Source organism: Stegodyphus dumicola, chromosome 10, assembly GCF_044657685.1.
Source record: "Stegodyphus dumicola isolate Sdum_Otavi_A_Nest chromosome 10, ASM4465768v1".
Taxonomy (NCBI): Eukaryota; Metazoa; Arthropoda; class Arachnida; order Araneae; family Eresidae; genus Stegodyphus; species Stegodyphus dumicola.
This window is the reverse complement of record NC_140777.1, coordinates 133,164,491-133,183,550: the sequence shown is the minus strand read 5'-3', so window position 1 is coordinate 133,183,550 and position 19,060 is coordinate 133,164,491. Positions and strand designations below refer to the sequence as shown.

Sequence of the window (19,060 nt, the reverse complement as noted above, 5' to 3'; positions counted from 1 at the left end):
CTGAGGACAGAATCTTCATGTACATTTTCGATGTTCTCATCGAGAATCACAGTATTGCCGAAACTGTGAAATATCCTTGGATTCAACATCTTCCTCTTCACCTTGAATTGTCCATAGCAATCAAAAACATTGGCTCGTATGAGCGTGATCCGCGTATTCCAAACACCTTATTTCCTCTGTGTTTTACACTACCGGATTGTTTACTGGTTTTCTGAATATACAGCATCACATTATTACTTTTATTTGCTCAGCTTTCAATCCCGTCAACAATTGTTAACTGAATCACAGCAACCGATTAACTGCTTTGAAAATTCTCTTCTTCAGCAGACTTTTTTTTTTTTTTTTTAGGTAAAACTAGTTGAAGTGTCATAGAAATAATTGTTGTCAAATTTGTTTGGCAGGATATGTTAAAAAATTAGTCTTCAAACTTCGTAAACGCACTGTTGTGTGTGTAATTTTAAATTCACAGTGTATCGCAATTTACATGGATGTCTTCTGAATTTGGTTGCTGAACAGGCTACGTTCAGAATTAATTAAAGAAAGTAAAGTTTCAAAATGAGGCAAGAACTGAGAGATCTAATTTGAGTTACGTTAATCTTTTTTTTTTTTCAGTTCTAAGTTGTCTCATTGTGCTGTGCCCTTTCTCTCATTAATCAAAGTGCACGCCGAACTAAACTGGTCTAAGTTTAAACGTATTATGCAGAATATATTGATCGTATTTGAAATAATTTGGTACGTTAAATGGCTGTAAACCAAGTAAAAGAGGTTTGGCGTTTAACTAAACATTTCGAAAAATTTATTGAATTATTTTATTATCATCTTAATTGGCAGCAGACTGTATTAATATTAACTATGCAGAAGACAAATACTTGAGAATAACAAAAAGTATACCATATTATTTCCAAAAAACTCGAATATAATATATAATTGTTAGCAAATACGCGGATACACTGCCCAACAGCTTACATTTGAGAACTGAGGATTAACGGATAGCTTCGGTAAATAATTCCATAGGCAATGTAAAATCTCGTTATATATATATGTGTATGTAAGTATAAGTCTTATATATATAATTATTTATTTATTATTATTTTTTTAATGTCAAGCATCATTAGTATCGAACGCATATAAGTTCATAATGCATATCGATTGGACGCGAATATATTTAGGTTTATATCCTTACTAAAGACTTTTCTGGAACTCAGATGTGATTTCGTAACTTTTGGAGAACTCGTATATTGGTCCATAAACTTTATGTAATATTTTGGAGCTCATATGGATTCATACTGCTGGAAGGATTAAAGTGTTGCTTGGTGTTAAATCGTGGAATTTTTTTCCTATTCAGTTTTGTTTGGCCCGACGGTAGTGTGTTTAGCTGATACTAACTGCTCACGCCATTAAGCCCAAGCTCAATATCGGCTGGGCATATACATTTTATGACTATAGTAACCTTGTGAAATGGGAGTATTTAAAATCTGTCGATCCAAGAATGAGAAGGTTTAGTGATAAAGGAAGACTTGTAGAAGACCCTTTGATTCTATGCCTTGCTGTGGTCTTTCCTGGAATGAAATTTAAACTGATTTAATTTAATGTTATTAGCTCTCATAGGCTTTGACTAAATTGAATAATCCAATCAAGTCCGTTTCAGTTTCAGCATGATTGCTGCATTTCCATCTTAAAAGTTTCTAGAAATAAAATAAAGAAGAGATTGAATGGTTTTAAAAATGAAAGAGAGACTGAGAATAGATAGCGAATATGTAGCAGGGGAATTCGGTAGTAAAATGAAAACCCAACAAATTGGATAAAGCGAATTTAAGAATATAGTGAACCCTCTTCTAGACGACCACCTATTAAAATCTAAAATAAGGAAACCACGTACATACATATACTGAACTGTGAATCTCAAAATAAATGCGATTGATTGCAGTAACATTAAGAAAGAGAGAGAAACTGTGTTGATATACCTTGAGCATTGATTTGAGCTGCGCAAACAGTAAATCAAATATTATAAACAGTTCATGGTTGGTAGAGTGCTGTAATCCTTGAATCATACGTAGAATCAAATTGCAGCACGCAAAATTAATAATCCGTAATGATTAACTTCTGTTTTTACTAAAAATAATTTTGCTATTGTAGTAAAATTTGGGTATATAACTTCTTGTTTTGTTTAATGCATAAAATATTTTAATAGGGTAGAGAAATGAAACATTTTGGTAGTCGCTATAATACGTATTTAATGATCTTAGTCGAATTATGGGATTATGATAAGGAATTATCAGTACCGATGTTTATTAATGTTGTTTGAAATTTTGTTCGCTTACAGAAGCGTATACTTATTATACAGTGAACAATGCAACAATATCATATAATGAATACACAAAAGAGCATTATACAGTAGATGTTGTCTATCAATTACGAAAATTGTAATGTGGCGTAGTTTTTTTCCGGGGGGGGGGTAATTGTAGAGTTAGTAAGAGTGCGGGTGGAATATTAGAATTAACTACTGAGAACTGTTATGATTAGTCACTGAAGTGTGGATATTTTCGTCTTGAGTAACATTATATCTTTATTGTTATTGAGTTTTGGCACAAAGCATTTCTAATTTTGGGAGCAAATCATGCTTACTTTTTTGGTAGAATGAAACTACTCATTCCTGTGCTCCGCATTTTAATCGGAACATTAAAGCGTTCAAAGATTGTCTCCAATTCCCTTGTTGCTTGGAGGGGGAAAAAAGTTTTCGTTAGCTCTGCGTACTATAACTTAATTCCCTTCTGTTTTCACCTTCTTCGTTTAAATTTGCGAAATCTCTCTTCATTCTGTCTTCACCTTTTGTAAAATTTTGTACTTTTTATCCCGTTTGCTAGTTTTTATTTTATTTCGGTTTACGTGCTTTCTGGCAGTCTTTCTGTCCTACCAATTTGTTCCCGGGAGCTGTAAAATTAATTTTGCATCACGCGAGTTTGCGTTTTGAAACTTTACTTCAAAAGTAAATTACTCCTTTTCGTCCTATTTTTCAAACTTTATTTCAGCATTTCTAAGAGAACAGAAGGTTCTTAAACCGTGTAATCGTTTTTGGAAGTTTGAGAAAAATGTCAACGCCTCGATATTGTAAACGGTCGGCAGCCTGTATAAAATGATCTTTGTATGTATATTTAGGTAGGGAGATATTTCTTTGTATATGTCATGATTTTATATCGGTATTATTTTCGATTATTAGCTTCGATGAATTTCAATTAGCTCCCTGCTCAGTTCTGCGTGTAATTTAAATATCGAGAATAAAAATATGTACGTTGTGAATAAGTGGATCCCCCGAGGTGTTTTTGTTATGTTAGAACAATTCCATTAAATTCACTAAATATATAATTTTCTTGCATAGCGTCTGCATATATTTTTCGTCTAAATGCGTGTAGCATTGTTGTAGTGTGATTGTTGCATCTAATGAATCTTAGAAATGCCTGTTTTTATTTAAACTTTAAATTAGGCCGTATGCAGACTGATATTTAATTTCGTACGAATAAAACGAAATGAATTCATTTAAAAATATATTTCTGTCGTATTCATAAAACGAAAACGTTTTAAATTATAATTATGAAACCTTAAAGTAGTTATTTTAGATTATATTCATACTTATTACATTTTATATTTACTTAAAGCTGTCGTATTTTGAGTTAAAAAATAAAACGTCTCTTAACTTTGGTTAAAACGTAAGTGATAGCATAGTTATGGTAATTAAGTATAAATGCTTGGCATCTCTTATGCTGTTTTTTTATATGTAAAAATAAGTAATTTCTGCTTGCAGTATTGGGAAGAAAATGACTTTTTAAAATGCATAGCAGTTGATAGTAGTGCATATAACTGTACTGAAATATAGGCATTCGTTTTCTAAAAAAATTAATTTAAAAAGTTTTTCATTTTCTTTGGTTTTAAATAACTTTTGCATTTTTAAAAGTTTCAGCATTGCTTAGTTTCAAATGCTTCTTTTATTTCAAATAGTTATTGTATGTCGTTTTGAATGTATCACAAAATTAGCTGTATTTCTGACTCAAATCCTATTTATTTATTGGCATTGTATGTCAGTACCCTAAAAGTTTTTACAATAAAAAGCATATTTTGGGAAATGATTCTTAATGTAATATAATTCTTAAGATACACTATCATCGTATTCGTTGTAATAGCTATTAACTTCAGTTGTCATTCACTCGTACTTTGCAAATCATTACTGTAAAAATTATAGAGGGTGAATTTTAGGGAGGTATGGTCGGAAAGACTTCAGCGGTAAGCGGAAAATGTCTGCCAGTTTTTTGTAACTACGGCTCTTACGTGAAAAGGCATGCATTTTCAGATTTTAGAGTCATGAAACCAGAGGTGACGGCATAGCGCATAAATGATCAAAGCTGAAGTCCGTAATTATCTTTGTATTTCAATGAGTAGGATCTGTAAATGCATTCACTGTTTTATTCTATATCATCAGTAAGGAAATGGCCATTAGATTCATTTAGCCATTAGATTCATTCGAGATAGAGTAATTTTAAAAACTAGTGTAAGGCGTAGTCTGGGGAGTGTGGTCAACGGGAGTTTGGTATTTCCCTTAGCATTGTATGACGGATACTGACGGCATTCAAAGCATGTGCAGCTGTTCCAAGAACTAGTACTGGTTCCCTACGAGTAGCAACGTCTAATCATTCCTACTTCAGCCTTGCATACTAAGAGAGAGTACTGAGAGACGGCAAAGCCACTGCACATCAACTGCATAGGAGCAAGAGGTGCCAAATATCGCGATTTACTGTGGCCAGATGATTCCACAAAAGTGGACTGCTTGGTGGTCACTACGCTTTGTCTAACACCTATCTGTCCGCTTCACTTTGTATTAATAATGTTAAAAACATAAGGATTGAATAACGTTACAATCGGATAAGCTGCTGTTTACTGATGAGAGTAGATTCAGCCCAGCAGCGATTCTGCACATCTGTTAATTTGACGGGGAGAGGTTGGTACATGTTGTCGACCCTGAAACATTAATGAAACAGATGGATATGCCTGTCGAGGAGTTCATGTCTGGGACATGTTGTGCTAAACCTATATACCATGATGGGCAAACTCCGGCCCGCCGGAAGGTTCTATCCGACACGCGGATAGAATTTTAATTTGCAGGCCCGAGGCAAATTGAAAGAAATATATATTTATATATTGTATATCCATCTCTTTTTCTAAATATTACTTTTTTCCCTTCCTTTTTTTCAAAGGCCTGAGGATCTTTTTACTCTCTCTGTTTTTGTTCTACAAAACATAAACTGATGGAAGTAGCAAACACAGACAGCTTTCAATCGGTAAAGTGTTAAAAGCGGAAGTTCTTTGTTAGCTATCGCTGTAGATTGGTCCCAACAAGTCGTTGCCTCTTTCTCGAGGAGCAGGCATATGGAAATCCAGTATGGGTGAATTAGATTTCTTAGAAAAAAACTTAATCTTAATTATCCTAACTTAATAAGAAAATCTGTTTACTGGGCAACTAACTAAGAACGACTTGTCTCATTTCTCGAGGTTAAATTCAATATCCTCAGTAAATGAAGAAATGCTTAAGAATTATGAAGATGGAATGGAAAAACTGCATTTTGAGTTCGAACTCAGATTTCAAGATTTCAGTGCCATTCAAACAGAATTGGATATTTTTACCGTGCTCTTCAACGTAAATTGGGAAGCAGTGAGGTCAGATTTGCAGCTTGAACTAATTGAGTTGCAATCTAACAATCATCTCAAGTAGTTATTTCAAATATGCCAAAGTTAGAATTTTACAATCATCATCGAACGTTAGTTTCCCAAATTTAATATCTCACGCCCAGAAAAATCAGTGTTGTGTTTGCTTCACCTTATATATGTGAACAACTGTTTTCAACTATGAACGTTAGAAAGAATTATTTCAGAAGTAGACTGACAGATAAGCATTTAGCCTCGTTCCTTAGAATCAGTACATCTCACTTCAAACCTCAGTATAAGGAACTTTTAAAAATGAAATCGCAATTTCATTCATCTCTTTAACATATTTAAATTGTAATACTTGTATATTTTTTTAAAATTTTAGAAAAATTTATCTTGGCCCGCCAAACTTTTTTTTTTTTTTTTTTTTTTCGATTTTTAGCCCGCGAGCGAAAAGGTTTGCCCATCCCTGCTGTATACAGATCGCAAGCTGTGATTATCCGGATGATAGTAAAATAATCCCTTTCACAAATGTCTGATAGTATAGTACTGGATTAATTGGTCTCACGCTTTTATTTGAAATATCACTAGTTAAAAAAAAATCTGGCAGTCGCACATTCTGGAACCTAACTTAAGGCACCATTACGGTTCACCGCTGCGCTGGACTCCATTCTTACAGACGGGGTAGGTATTGTGACTGTAAGAAAATATCTACTATGACTGTTCATGTACGGTATGCTAACACCGATGTGACGCATTGGTGTTTCGGTTCGTTTGTTGCAGCGTGCGTTGCTGCCCCTCCACTAGGCGGGTGTGGATCCCAGTAGAGTCGCAGACATCTTATAACTGCATGTTTATGCCTACCGACAACTGTTCAGCAGTTGTAAACGGCGTTTGAGTGGATAGCAGTACTTCGAGAACTTATGAATAACCTCATTCAAAATTTACACATGTGATACGAAACGTGCATCAGCGTTCAAGATGATACTTGTAAAGACTGCTTCCTATCTATTAAATATGCATCTTTGCACGTATGTATCTGTTATTATTATAATGTTGGTTTTCTCATCCCTTCAGTATCAATCAGGGCACTTAGTTAACTATAATTTCCCCCTACCTAAGCATCTGAAATGTAAAACTTTAGATAAAAGCCTTTAAGTTTTGCTTTTCAGTTAACTACTGAATGCGAGCAGTAAATTTTTAAAAGTATTTGATTAACAGCTGACGAGTGGAAACATGACCATGAAGACTTAGCAAAATTCCATTATCCGCTTATTTTACAACTGTAGTTTCGACACGTCAGTTCTTGTATATTTATACTTATGTTATATTCACAATCTCTTCATCTGTCTTGTTTTTGCCTCAGATTTGTGATAAAACTTTATACCTGCACTTTTTTCTCTTTGATGTTACTGTATTTATTTATATATGTACGCATATGCAGGGAAAAAATGAAAAAGGTGTTTTTTCTCTGCGCTTTTGGGAATGGGATTTAACGCCACTGTTGCAGATATCCCTGAAGTAATAATGTCCCACACACTGTCATCCCTCCAACGTGAGATATAAGTCCTTATCTCTGTAGTCATCATTCTGATTTTTTAGGAAGAACGAAAAAGATACGGGAAAAAGTTGAAACCGTTAGGGCCCCCATTTTCTCCTCCAGTATGCGTCGGGTTCTGTCCATCAGTGAGCTTATCCCGTAATGTCCCAGTGAGATGGGTGAAGTGTGAAAACGATAAGTAATGTATGGAGGGAAAGATCCAGAAGGAGTGAACCTGTCATCAGTATTTGGTTTCTTCTAACCGTTGAGAAGTAGTTGTTTCTTTTTCTTTCAAAATTATTTGGAAATGTTCGAATTTCGTTTTCGGCCAGTAAAGGGAGTTCTAATTTATCTTTTAAAAGGCTTTATAGTTTATCGCAATAAGTTTGCAGTATTTCTACTTGAAAAAATCTTTTTGGCATGCATTGCAGATAATTATTTCTTTCAGAAGTGTTCAGTAATGTTACAGATTTAGTTGCTCTTTATTATAATAAATTGTGTATGGCAATGAAACATGTCGCTTATAATTTTTCGTTTCCCAGTGTTTATGAAAGTTATGCTCTTAGAGTTAAGCATTTTAGCTTTTAATTTAAAATGGGAAATGTATAATATTCTTATCACTTGAGTTAACTAAGCGATAATATATTAGGGACTGTAGTCTGATTTCAGATGTAATGCTCGTTGAATATTTTGAAATATTGCAAAAAGCTAAGAGGTGTGTGTTTTTAGAAATACTGTGATATTAAAATATGGGTAATTTAAACTGGATAAAATTAAATAATCGTATTGTGAAGACTTGACTTGATTATTACATTGTACATTTATAGAGCTCATTGTTCTCCTATTACATTAAAAAAATTATGTAATAATTACGAAAAGTGTGAGAACTGTCAAACTGGGACATACAGACATAAAATTAATGAATGCGTTTTGCTGAATTGCGCTATTGCCTGGCTTGATACAGCATTGTCGCAGTTTTCTGTTTGTAGGGGTGGGGATGTGTAATATCTTTGAAATGCAGTTCAGCAAAGCTTGCATGCAGTTTTTCATTGTCGTCCAGTTTTTGGCGTTTAGTCCTTTGGTAATGTCGAGATATTGTTGTATTCAGTTGAGAAAATTGATTAAAAAATTCATTTTTTTTCAATTCAATGTCAGGCATTGACAAAAGTATTTTCATTTTCCATATCCCCCGTTGTAGCATTTCTAATGTAGACAGTTTGATCAGAAGGCCCAGAGGTAACTTGATTCTTGTTTAGCTTTTTGCATGAGTCCGCCACTTCTTAACCGGCGTTCACAATTATTTGTTTGAATTTTTAATGAAATGGAACATAAGCCATTTTCATGCAATTTTTCTGTTGTAATATCAGCAAGCAGTCTTCGCTGGGGAAAAGAAATTCACTATCAGAATTTAAATTCTGCGCATTCAAGAAATACACGGAGGACGAAATTTAGTGACTTATCAAGATTACAACTGGCAGTAATTATGTCATTACGTGATTTTTTTTTTATATTTCTGAAACAACTCTTTTAATTCATTAATTAGTTTCTGTCATCTTTTAACCAAGTTCTGAGGAAGGGAGATGAAATGATACTCATTTTATCAGTAAACAATCGTTATTTATTTCCTATGTGATGAAATAAAATAATTTTATTTATATTAAGAAATATCCATGCTTAAAATAGGAACAGCGCATAGATCAGTTTTCATTTAGTTATTATCCCTCGAATGTGCAGAGAGACCTCCCTAAAACGACCAGTCACGGTTCCACAGACGATTTTAGTTTCGTCTGTAGAATATTTAGTTTCGTCTCTAAGGCAGAGGTAGCTGCCTTAGAGAGTCTAACTGTTGATGTTCAAGACTGATACTTTTGTTCTGAGACCTCATGTCATTTTTACTTCCTTGTACGAAGTAAAAAGGAAGTATTGTAATCGCGAAAAGTTTCAGGTATCTTATTTCAACGCAAATATACATTTTCACTGCTATCGAATGCAATTTAACGATGTTTTTCCGTGACATCTATACGTAAGGACAGGATAAAGGACACTTTTCCCACCAAAAAAATTGTAAAACTAATTTAAAATGGATTCTGAAGAGAATTTTTCGTGGCGTCTGTGCGTACGTACGTATGTATCTCGCATAACTCAAAAACGTGTAACCTCAGAACGTTCAAATGTTGTATATAGGACTGCTACAACATGTAGATGTGCACCTCGTATTTTGGTTGCAATCGGCCGCACCAAAAGTATATAAATATATGTATTCCACTCTGTTACTCGGCTCAGTGATCTCAGTTTCTTTATTCTTATATGTTTGTAAATTGTACATTTTTTGCTTTAAAAATGATTGAATATTGTTGTTCTTATCTTCCGGTTAAGGTTTTTATGCCTTTAGGAAATCTGTATGCAATATTTTTAGAATTATCAACAATTCAAAAGTTGTTTAAGTGCCGCTAAGCCTAATAATTTTTTCCATGGCGGCCATTGCTTGTTTACATTTGAAACAGCAGAATAGTAGATTTGTTGCCAATGTAGAGAAAGTAAGCTTCGCAATAACGAAGATAACGCCTTCTTTTATTATTGTGAATTAAAGCATGCTTAATCCATTCTGGAATTTATTCGAGGAAATAAGTGTTTAAGATTTACTTCGTAATTCTCAATACAGACATCTTGAGGTTTAATGTATTTTTGCCTTATCGCGAAGTGAGAACTGAATTAATTGAATGAGAAATACTGAATCGTCTCTGTGAAAAACTGTTTTTGTTTTGTTTGCTTAATTTTATTTTCGCAAATATTTTTTTAGCCAAAAACATAATTCAAAAATATTTACGATTTTATGCCAAGAAATGGGCAATGAACATGAAAAGCTTTTGTTACATTTCGAAAGTAAGGTAATCCAGAGGCAAATTGCTTATTTAGTGAATTATGGTTGGCGCGTTTAGCATATTTAGCTGATATTTTTGGAAAGTTAAGTGAATTAAATTTAGGATTACAAAGACAAAGTGTTAATTTGTTTCCTATTAGAGATAAAATAAATGCAATGATTAAAAAAAAAAAAAAAAAAAAAAAAAAAAAAAAAAAAAAATCCTCGAGCTAATAATCAAAGAATTCTATAATAATATTTTAAACTTTTTACCACTTCTAGAAAGTTTTCTAACCAAAAATAATTTGAAAATAAAAAAGGAATTAGCATCCGACATAAAAAATCATTGTTTTCCCATTGATAAATAATTTCAACCTGCACTTATTACCAGAATTATGAAAAAGAAAACTTGATTAGAAATCCATTTTGTTCAAATTTACCTGAAATTTTATCTCGTGAAGAAAAAGAACAATCAATAGAAATTTTTGTGATCGAACTCTTAACTGAAAATTTCAAAAATAGCACATTTGTTAACTTTTGGTTGAACCGAAAAAAGAATGTAAAGGTATTTCAAATAAAGCTATTAAATGTTGATTGCCTTTTTGCACAACCTTTTTGCAAGAACAAATATTTTATTTGAAAAATAAATACAGAATAAATTTAAAAGTGGATCCTAATTTACGGTTAAAACTACGTGAAATAAAACCAGTTATAAAGAAACTGATCTTTCGCAAACAGGCCACAATTTTACACTAAATTTTAGAATGAAAGCATTATATCTTAAATTTTAATAATTAACCAGTTTTTAACCTAATACTTTTTTATGTGTGCATATTTAATACAAATAGCCAATAGGTTGTGCAAGTGGCAAAATATATTTTTTAAAATATTTCTATTGAGAAGCTAAAAAATAATTATTGCAAAATAGAGTGGTGGTACTTCAGTTTTTTAGTTCTTGTTTAGATTGTACGCGTTAGTCAAAAGATTGAGAACCGCTGGTCTAGAGCATATCAAAATCGCTTTTTTATTTTATGCTAAAACTTATCGCTACAACTATCTGTATTGTTAGGAAATATGTGCAACTTGTAAAAGGAGACAAATTCAGGAATATTTGAACATTTGAGGTAATTTCGTAAATAGGTACTAAAAGTTGAAAACCAGCTATTCCATAAAGGCTTTTTCCGTAAATCGCGGAATCTTGTTGATGCGTTTTCATTTCGAATATTTCATTCGCTTTTTAGGCCCACCAGCGGCCGAGCGGTAAAGACGCTGAACACTGGTAGTTCGGTCTGAGGTTCGAATCCCGCGAACGGGCTGGCTGCATGGGCGTTTTCGTGGTTTTCCCCATGTGTAACGTGTATACGAGCCAGTTTCCCTTAGAAAGTCCTCCACGAAAGGCATCCCTCCCTTTAGGCAGATAGCCCTCGTGTGCTTTGCCATAATTAAATACACCACCACCATTCGCTTTTTATGAATAAACTTGCATCTTTTTGGCAGACATACCTTCTCATCGATATCTGTATACAGATCTGTTAGAATAACTTCATCGTATTCCATTCTGTTAGAATATAGCCTTTAGCGCAGGGAGAGAAATCTTCAAGTATCTATCTATCGTCTGAGTTAGGCTTCTGGCCAATTTCATCTTTTTAATGATGAAGCTAAATCGGCATATTGCGACAATATCTTGTAGTCACAATCGCTATGGTTTATCACGGTACTGCCAAGACCCTCGTCTCAATGACTGCGTCATAGTATTATGATTTTTTTTCTTATCACCACTTGGAATCGTGGGCGAATATTTTATTTTTGGGTCTTTTTGTAATATATTACAGTCATAAATGCCTAGAAGAGCAATAGAGATCTAGCAATAGCTAGATATAATTTTTTATGTTAACGCTTTTGCGCGTGTTTTTTCATGATTTGGCCTGAAATGAAAACATATAAAAATCGGTTATATAGAAGAAAAGGAATGCGTAAAAAAGAATCTCTTTTTGCATAATAATCGCTTATAATGTTTATAAAAAATGGAGATATGGTGCCTTATTTATGTTCTGTATTCTCTGCAGAAATCGGTTTGCTTTTCTTGTAGCAAAAATTGTTTCAAGTATGTAGTTTCACTTTTTGCTATAAGAAGCACTATATAAACAAAAAGTGTCAAGATGACATGAATGCGATTTCTATATCAGTCACTATGCATACAAAATTTAATGAAGGGAAGGACTTTTATCAAGGGAAAAGTTATATTGGAGTACTTATGAATTTATATGAAAAATGATATACTCCCCGGGACTCGAACACGCGCCGAGTTTGCTGAGCATTACACCGGGAAGATATGCTAAGAAGGCGGGAGAAATTACCTTATATACTCCCCCTTTTAAAGGGCGACTGGGAATGAGTGAATCCTGGTGGTGGAGAATCATCATCCACAACCTTTTTTAGTTCGGGCGCCACTGTAGAGTTCTTACGTTATTTTTAAAGCAGGAAACATGAAAAACGAGCAATGCCTTCGCCGGGACTCGAACCTCGGACATCTCGAATATGCGCCGAGTGTTCCACCATGAAGGCATGCTAAGAAGGCGGGAGAAAAATACCTTGTAAACATAGTAATAAAATTCTGTAAATACCTTAAAGTACTTCCTTCATGTGTTTTTTCCCCTTTCTTTGTTTTCTTTTCTTTTTTGGGGAGTGATTAAACTTTGATTAAACGATGAAAATTTAATTTCATTAGGTGGCAACAGTAAGTGTTACTTTCATTTAGAAAAAGAGACACGAAATACGTGTACTCGTTCCTTCTGATTTGTGTTTACTTCTAAAGCGTTTCAATGTTAAAAAATATAATTCTTTAGAATTATGTGTAGTATGTTTCAGTAAATAAACAAATTTAGTTTCGACGTTTTGATGGACTTGCATATTTCGTACTTCAAGCATGCAGTTTAAGAGTACTGTTTGTGATTTTCCCATTTTTTGCGAGACAGTTATTTCAAAAGCGATCCTAAACACTCTTTTCTTTCTTAAAATCGCGTAAACTTATTTTATATATTTTAGCATGATTTTAATAATTTGAAGCTTACTCCGCTTTTCTTGCAAATCTGCTGCCTGTTCGAGTCTTTTACAGACTTTTAATAAAATTTTTGAAAAACTGTTGTTGTTAAGTGAAAATCATGTTGAACTGAAACTTTGCGATTATGAACAATACATGATATTTTTATTTGACGGTAAAGCTTTATCTGGTGATTATTATTATTTATCTGTAAAGGGTTTTCATGTTTCCTCGGTAATCTATAATGAAACTTTACATGGTCTGTTTTCGAGACATAAATCAACAACTATCTCTCTTTTTATCGTTACAGTATCTGTATTTTTTTTGGGGGGGGGGTAAAACTCTTGTTTGCTGATAAAATGTTTTTGCTTCTTGTTTGCTTAATGCGTTTATGATTAGATTTATTAGAAAGTTCATATGACATACACGACTTTTTTAACAGCAAAGTTGTAAGTATGAATAAGTTTCTTTTAAATTTGTGAGTATTGAAAGAATAAGAACAAATTAATTAAATTTATAAACAGAAAGAAAATTTTAACGTCGTACCAGAAAGTTTGTTAAGTTTTTTTTTTTTTTTTTTTTTTTTTTTTTTTTTTTAATGCTATCGCTGAGCATTGCAGATTACCAATCTGTTTTTGAACTCACTCCTGCTAATACATTTATTTTTTATGTTCTTAGCTTTATTATTAAGTATCGCTTTGTTCGCATTTACGCCACTTAAAATTCAAGAGCAAAATAACAGAATACTTAAAAAAGCATATCTTTAAAAGTTAATCTGGTTGCCATTCATTTTTTTTTTTTTAATGTTCGCTGTATTATTTCTTTGTAAACTAGCCACTTGAATGGACATCTGCTTAAAAGAGTTACCATAAAAATGAAAAAAGTATATAACGACTGTTATTTCAAATAAATATTTAATGTTTCTTATTAGATATCTCGATAGCATTTTCGTTTAAATCAGTGAGATTAAAAAGTATAAAAAATATTTTTAAGAATTGCGTTTATTACTTTAAAATCACTTGATTTTACTACTCAGTAACAGAAAGATTAAATCTAAAAGTTAAATATCTTAGTCGTTACTGAATGGCAACACACTGGTGCGTGGAGATAATAGGTATTCTCTTTGAGGCAGTGGCAACACATGGCTTTCAAATAGCCGAATTTTTGGAGGAAAACTAAGAGAAAATCTTAACTTTTTCTGAATGCCGTTGAACAAAATTTCGTTAGATTTGAACGAAATATAAAATAAATCAAAAACAAATTAAAAATTCGGGCTTCGGGGTGTCCGTGTTTGAGTCGAGGACTAAAAATTTGGTGGCTCTAGCTGACGTCGTTTTCCCTCAATGCGAGGAACATATGTATATATACATATATAGATTCTTTATTGTTCAATTTTTGAAAGGTTTAAATCAGTTTTTAAAAGTTAAATCTTCGAGATAACGTTTTGTAACAACAGTTTGAAAAGTGATTCGGACAAAAAGTGAGTTTCGAGCTAAGATTAATCAGAGATGTGTATTAATAGTTGCATAATTATGACATTTAAAATTTAATTTTTTTATATCATATTTTAAAATCCGTGTACCCCCCTTTCCTTTCCTTTTTTCTTTTCTTTAAATTCGTTTTCCTTAAATTTTACAGTTGTTAATATGCTAATATAAAATATACATATGTAAATTCGCTTCACGCTTTCGTTTAATCGCTCGAATTAAAATGCAATTTGAAAATTAAAATGTTAATGCTAGGAGAGTTGCTTTGACAATGCATTCTTCTTTAAAGTAATTCAACATTTCTTTTTACTTCCTTGTACGAAGTAAAAAGGAAGTATTGTAATCGCGAAAAGTTTCAGGCAGCATATTCATCGAAAATATCCATGAGGCTATCGAATGAAATCTAGTACTCAATCGTCTGTGAAAAACTCTTTCTTTTTTGTTTTGTTTGCTTAATTTCTTTTATACATCGTTCTAGCCTTATTATAGTATTTGAATAGAACATGTGGCAACGATTAGATAATTCTTTAAATGATATAAATTTTGTGCATTCTGAGTTATAATATGAATGAAATATAATACTGTTAAGTGAACCTAGCGCCAGAGGGTCGCTATGGTAAACAAATATCGTGAATTTTAAAGAATGCATTTATTCTATTGTGGTTTATGCGCTGTCGGCGAAGTAGATTTAATTCAATCCAATAAGTTTAAATGAAATGGAAGAAAAAATGCGTATAATTTAATACCGTACAAGGAAGTCATGTGGTGTACACATCAGATTTTTTGATTTAACAAGAATTTAAATTATTTGTTCCGGATTCAAATAATATCTTTTGCAGTCTTAATGAATATAAAATAATGACTGAGCCTAGAAATAAGGCAAATAACGTTTTGAATTTTGTTGCTGTAAAGATGAATTTAAATTGTTAGTGAATGCTAAGGTGCAGGAACCCTATTTAGATTTTTATTTTGAAAATTTGTTTTTAGTGCTGTCGATTGGAAAGTACTAAAATGGTCAACATGTATTTTAAAATGAGTACTGAAACTATGTGGTTCAAATAGTGATGAGAAGCATTCATAATTTGCTGTTAAAATTTACTTAACTGTTATTAAATAAATGTTAATGCATATTTTTATTTTAATATGTGCGGAAATTTTTAAATTGTTGCTGCTTTCTAAGGTTTAGTATCGTGCAGAAGGTGTTTTAAAAAAGTTTTTGAAAGCGTAAGTTAGTAGTCAATAATTTTATTAAAAGAAAAATTAAATTTACCACTTCATGCTGTTATTCTGTCGGTACTGTGAGTCATATAGCACGTAATATGTTTTGAAAAGCTGATGAGCCGTGGTATAGGGTATTATAAAAAATTCCGTCTCGATTTCAAATTGTTACTTAATTTTACCGATGAGATATCAGATATTGTCTTTGTGTAAAAATACATAAATAAATGACATAATCGTTAAAACTAAGACTAAAACTGACTGTTTTGAGGTCTACCTTTAATTTTTAAAGCATATTTTTACAGCGGTATTCATCGCTGTAGGCAATTTTTTCCCCCTCTTCACATTGAAATTCTACTAGAAGTATATTCGTATCACCTTCGCCTGTAAGGTTAAAATTAATATCTGAATTACCATTGGTACTATAATGAATTTTAAGATGTTTCTTTTTTATATGAATTTTTGAGGGACTTTTAAATATATTTATATATAAATGACGTGATATGAATGATTTGGTGATTAATAGATGTTCAACGAAGAAACTTGGCAAGGCAGACATGGCCGGATTCAGGATAATATTATTACTGAGGAAAGCAATTCCGGATTCGCAATATTTGTGTTACATAAAGATGAGCGTGTTATGCGCCTTACATTTTTGTTAGCGTAGCACATATTCAGTGAACAAAGAACTCAGCAGCAAAGCGTCTTGCCAAGAGGAAAACATATATATGTTACCGTGAAAGACCGAAATTGGAGAATGTTAATATTCACCAAATGCGTTGGTGAAAGATCGAATATTGCATTACATTCTTGTACATTCGGACCCTCACCGGTGTATGTCGACAATCACAGATATGCTCTGATGTAGGTCGAAAAGAGAGGAGTATGTGTACGTGTTGTCATTGCAAAAGGAAGTGTTCCAAAAATAAATGCAGTTGTAAAAGCAAGGGCCTCTTGTGCAATTCAAAGTGTCCTAATAGTTTAAGTTGTTGCAGTAAATAAGATTTGAATCACATAATTTAGTAAGTTTTTAACTTATATTAACTAATATTTTCCTTTCTCGTGTTTTAAGCTCTCACTTTAAGTCTCAAGTGCGTTTTTTCGAGACTGAATCACGGAGAAGAAAATATAATATTCTTATATGTTCAACATTCACCATTAGCACATGGTGAATGTCGACATTTACCGGTGTAAGTCAGAAATAAGAATATTTGGAAAATATTTCGGACATGCACCAAGCGACTATGTGAATGTTGACATTCACCGGTGAAAGTCGACATTCTCCAGATTTCGGTGTTTCACCGTAACATATACAGAGAGAGAGAGAGAGAGAGAGTTATTATATAAATTTTCTTTGTTTGATTATGTTTTATTATGAAATGTTGCTTTATAACTATTTATTTGTTTAATAGTGACTGGTTTCAGTTGATGTGTGTTTAGTGCTCTGATATTTGTGTTACAGTTTTAATTGATTATAATATATCAGCCGTTAGTATAATTATTTTTTAAAATAATTATATTAACGGTTTAATAATTATTTTTTAGAGTGGGCTAAACATCAGTTTTTTTTTCTTTCTACTTATATAGATATTAGACTATTTTGTGGCATTACTTTGCTTTTAATTCGGATCAGAAATTTTAATAATTTTTATCTATTGTTTTTACTTCAAAGTAGTTTCTTTCTTTAAAATTGCTAGTGCGCGAAAAAGTTGCGGGAGTATTTCCTTTTCCTTAAAAAAAAATATACCTTTTTTTGTTCATTCAGCTCGTTACATGTAAGACAGAGTACCATGGATGTACAAAATTCGAAGACCCCCCCTTTTTTTAATGTGTTGCGTGTTGGAGGAATACTGAAACGGGTATTAAAAATTAGCATAGTGTATTAAAATAATGAAACTATTAAAGATCTAGCGGGATATATGCGACAAATGAAAAATTCTAATTTCAGTGAATTTGTAAGAAAAGATTTTTAAGAAGCACTTTCCTTTTTACGCATGCATAATTATTCCCCCTTCCTTAACTTACGAAGTTATGAATTTTGTTAAGAGACTTGTTACGGGCAAGTATTTTATATTCTGTTTTAAAAAATATGAAGAATAGTTTTTTTTTTCAAAGATTTCAAAACTAAGTTGTTCTTGCTCTGCTTTTAGTTCTTGCTCTGCTTATCGGAAGGGAACGTTATTGTGACATAAGAGAGATTTATTATTATTAAATGTCTCTTGAAAATAATTATTAATAAAAGTAATGCCACCTTTGTGCGTTTATTTTATATTTTAAAACATAGTAAGTATACAAATCTCCTTTTTCTCCAGGAAGAGTTATATCTTGATACGAATTTTTATTAGATAGTAAAACAGCAGGAAGTAGAATTGTTGGAAATGATGTACATGCAGTCACATAAAAATTTCCAAGTCACAAATTTAAGGTTGTGGCAGATTAGCGTAGAGATTTATAATACTGTAAGGCTTAAATTTCGTTTCATGTTAGAGAGGCGTATGAAGTTGAAGGCGCGCCGTAAACTCTTAGTCTTATGGTTTTCAAAAGTTGGCCATAAATGATCGTTTAGCATCGAAGTTTAGATATGTATTTAAATTATGGAGAGAAAATTATACATCGGAATAAAAATTTATGCTTTAGTGTAAAATTAAAAGTTTTTCATCCCCCTCCCCTCATTTGTAGCGTTATTAGGGAGAACATCGAGAAAACTCCCCAGGAGTCCTCATATAACGCTCAAAAAGAGCACACTAATTGGAATTAACGAGCTTTTTTGGCTCGAAAGGCTCCTCTGTTCACTTATTCATACTGCACATCATAAAACTCATACGTGCCTAAAATTTCATACATTTCTTTGGTCCACCGATTCAGAATAGATGACGCTGGCGATGAAACACCCTACCTTCGCATATCGAGGACCCTGTGCTTTTGACTCTCGGATGAATATTAACCCGCTGTCGGCACGTTTTGTGTGGTGCCAAAAGTGCAGATAATTTCAGTAATTGACTTTCCTCTTCGGAAAACAACATGCTCCATGGAAAACAAGTAGGGGAGATTTACTTTTTCCTCGTTTGGTTCCGCATCGGTTACCTCTGTTGCCGCTGTTTCCTAACTTAGGATCAATTTACACTGATCGTAAGCGATCCCTCCTTTTTTTTTTTTTTTTTTTTCTCTTCCCAGTTTGGGTGGTCTTTTCACTGAAATATGATGATATGGTGAAAAGAATGTTT

General features: G+C 32.6%; 1 protein-coding gene across 5 annotated transcripts in view; it reads left to right on the top strand.

Annotated features, from left to right (window-relative positions):
* The window catches only part of LOC118184926 (uncharacterized), a 124,188-nt gene that overhangs the window by 37,658 nt on the left and 67,470 nt on the right, over positions 1-19,060 (top strand). The window contains exon 1 of one of the 5 annotated variants that reach the window (XM_085825554.1): positions 13,539-13,580. The exons of the other annotated variants lie outside the window; for them this stretch is intronic. Within the exon in view, the coding sequence (XP_085681680.1) occupies positions 13,549-13,580 (32 nt within the window). The 5' untranslated portion in view covers positions 13,539-13,548. Of the gene's footprint in view, positions 1-13,538; positions 13,581-19,060 lie in introns of those variants that run through there. 5 annotated transcript variants of the gene reach the window in all.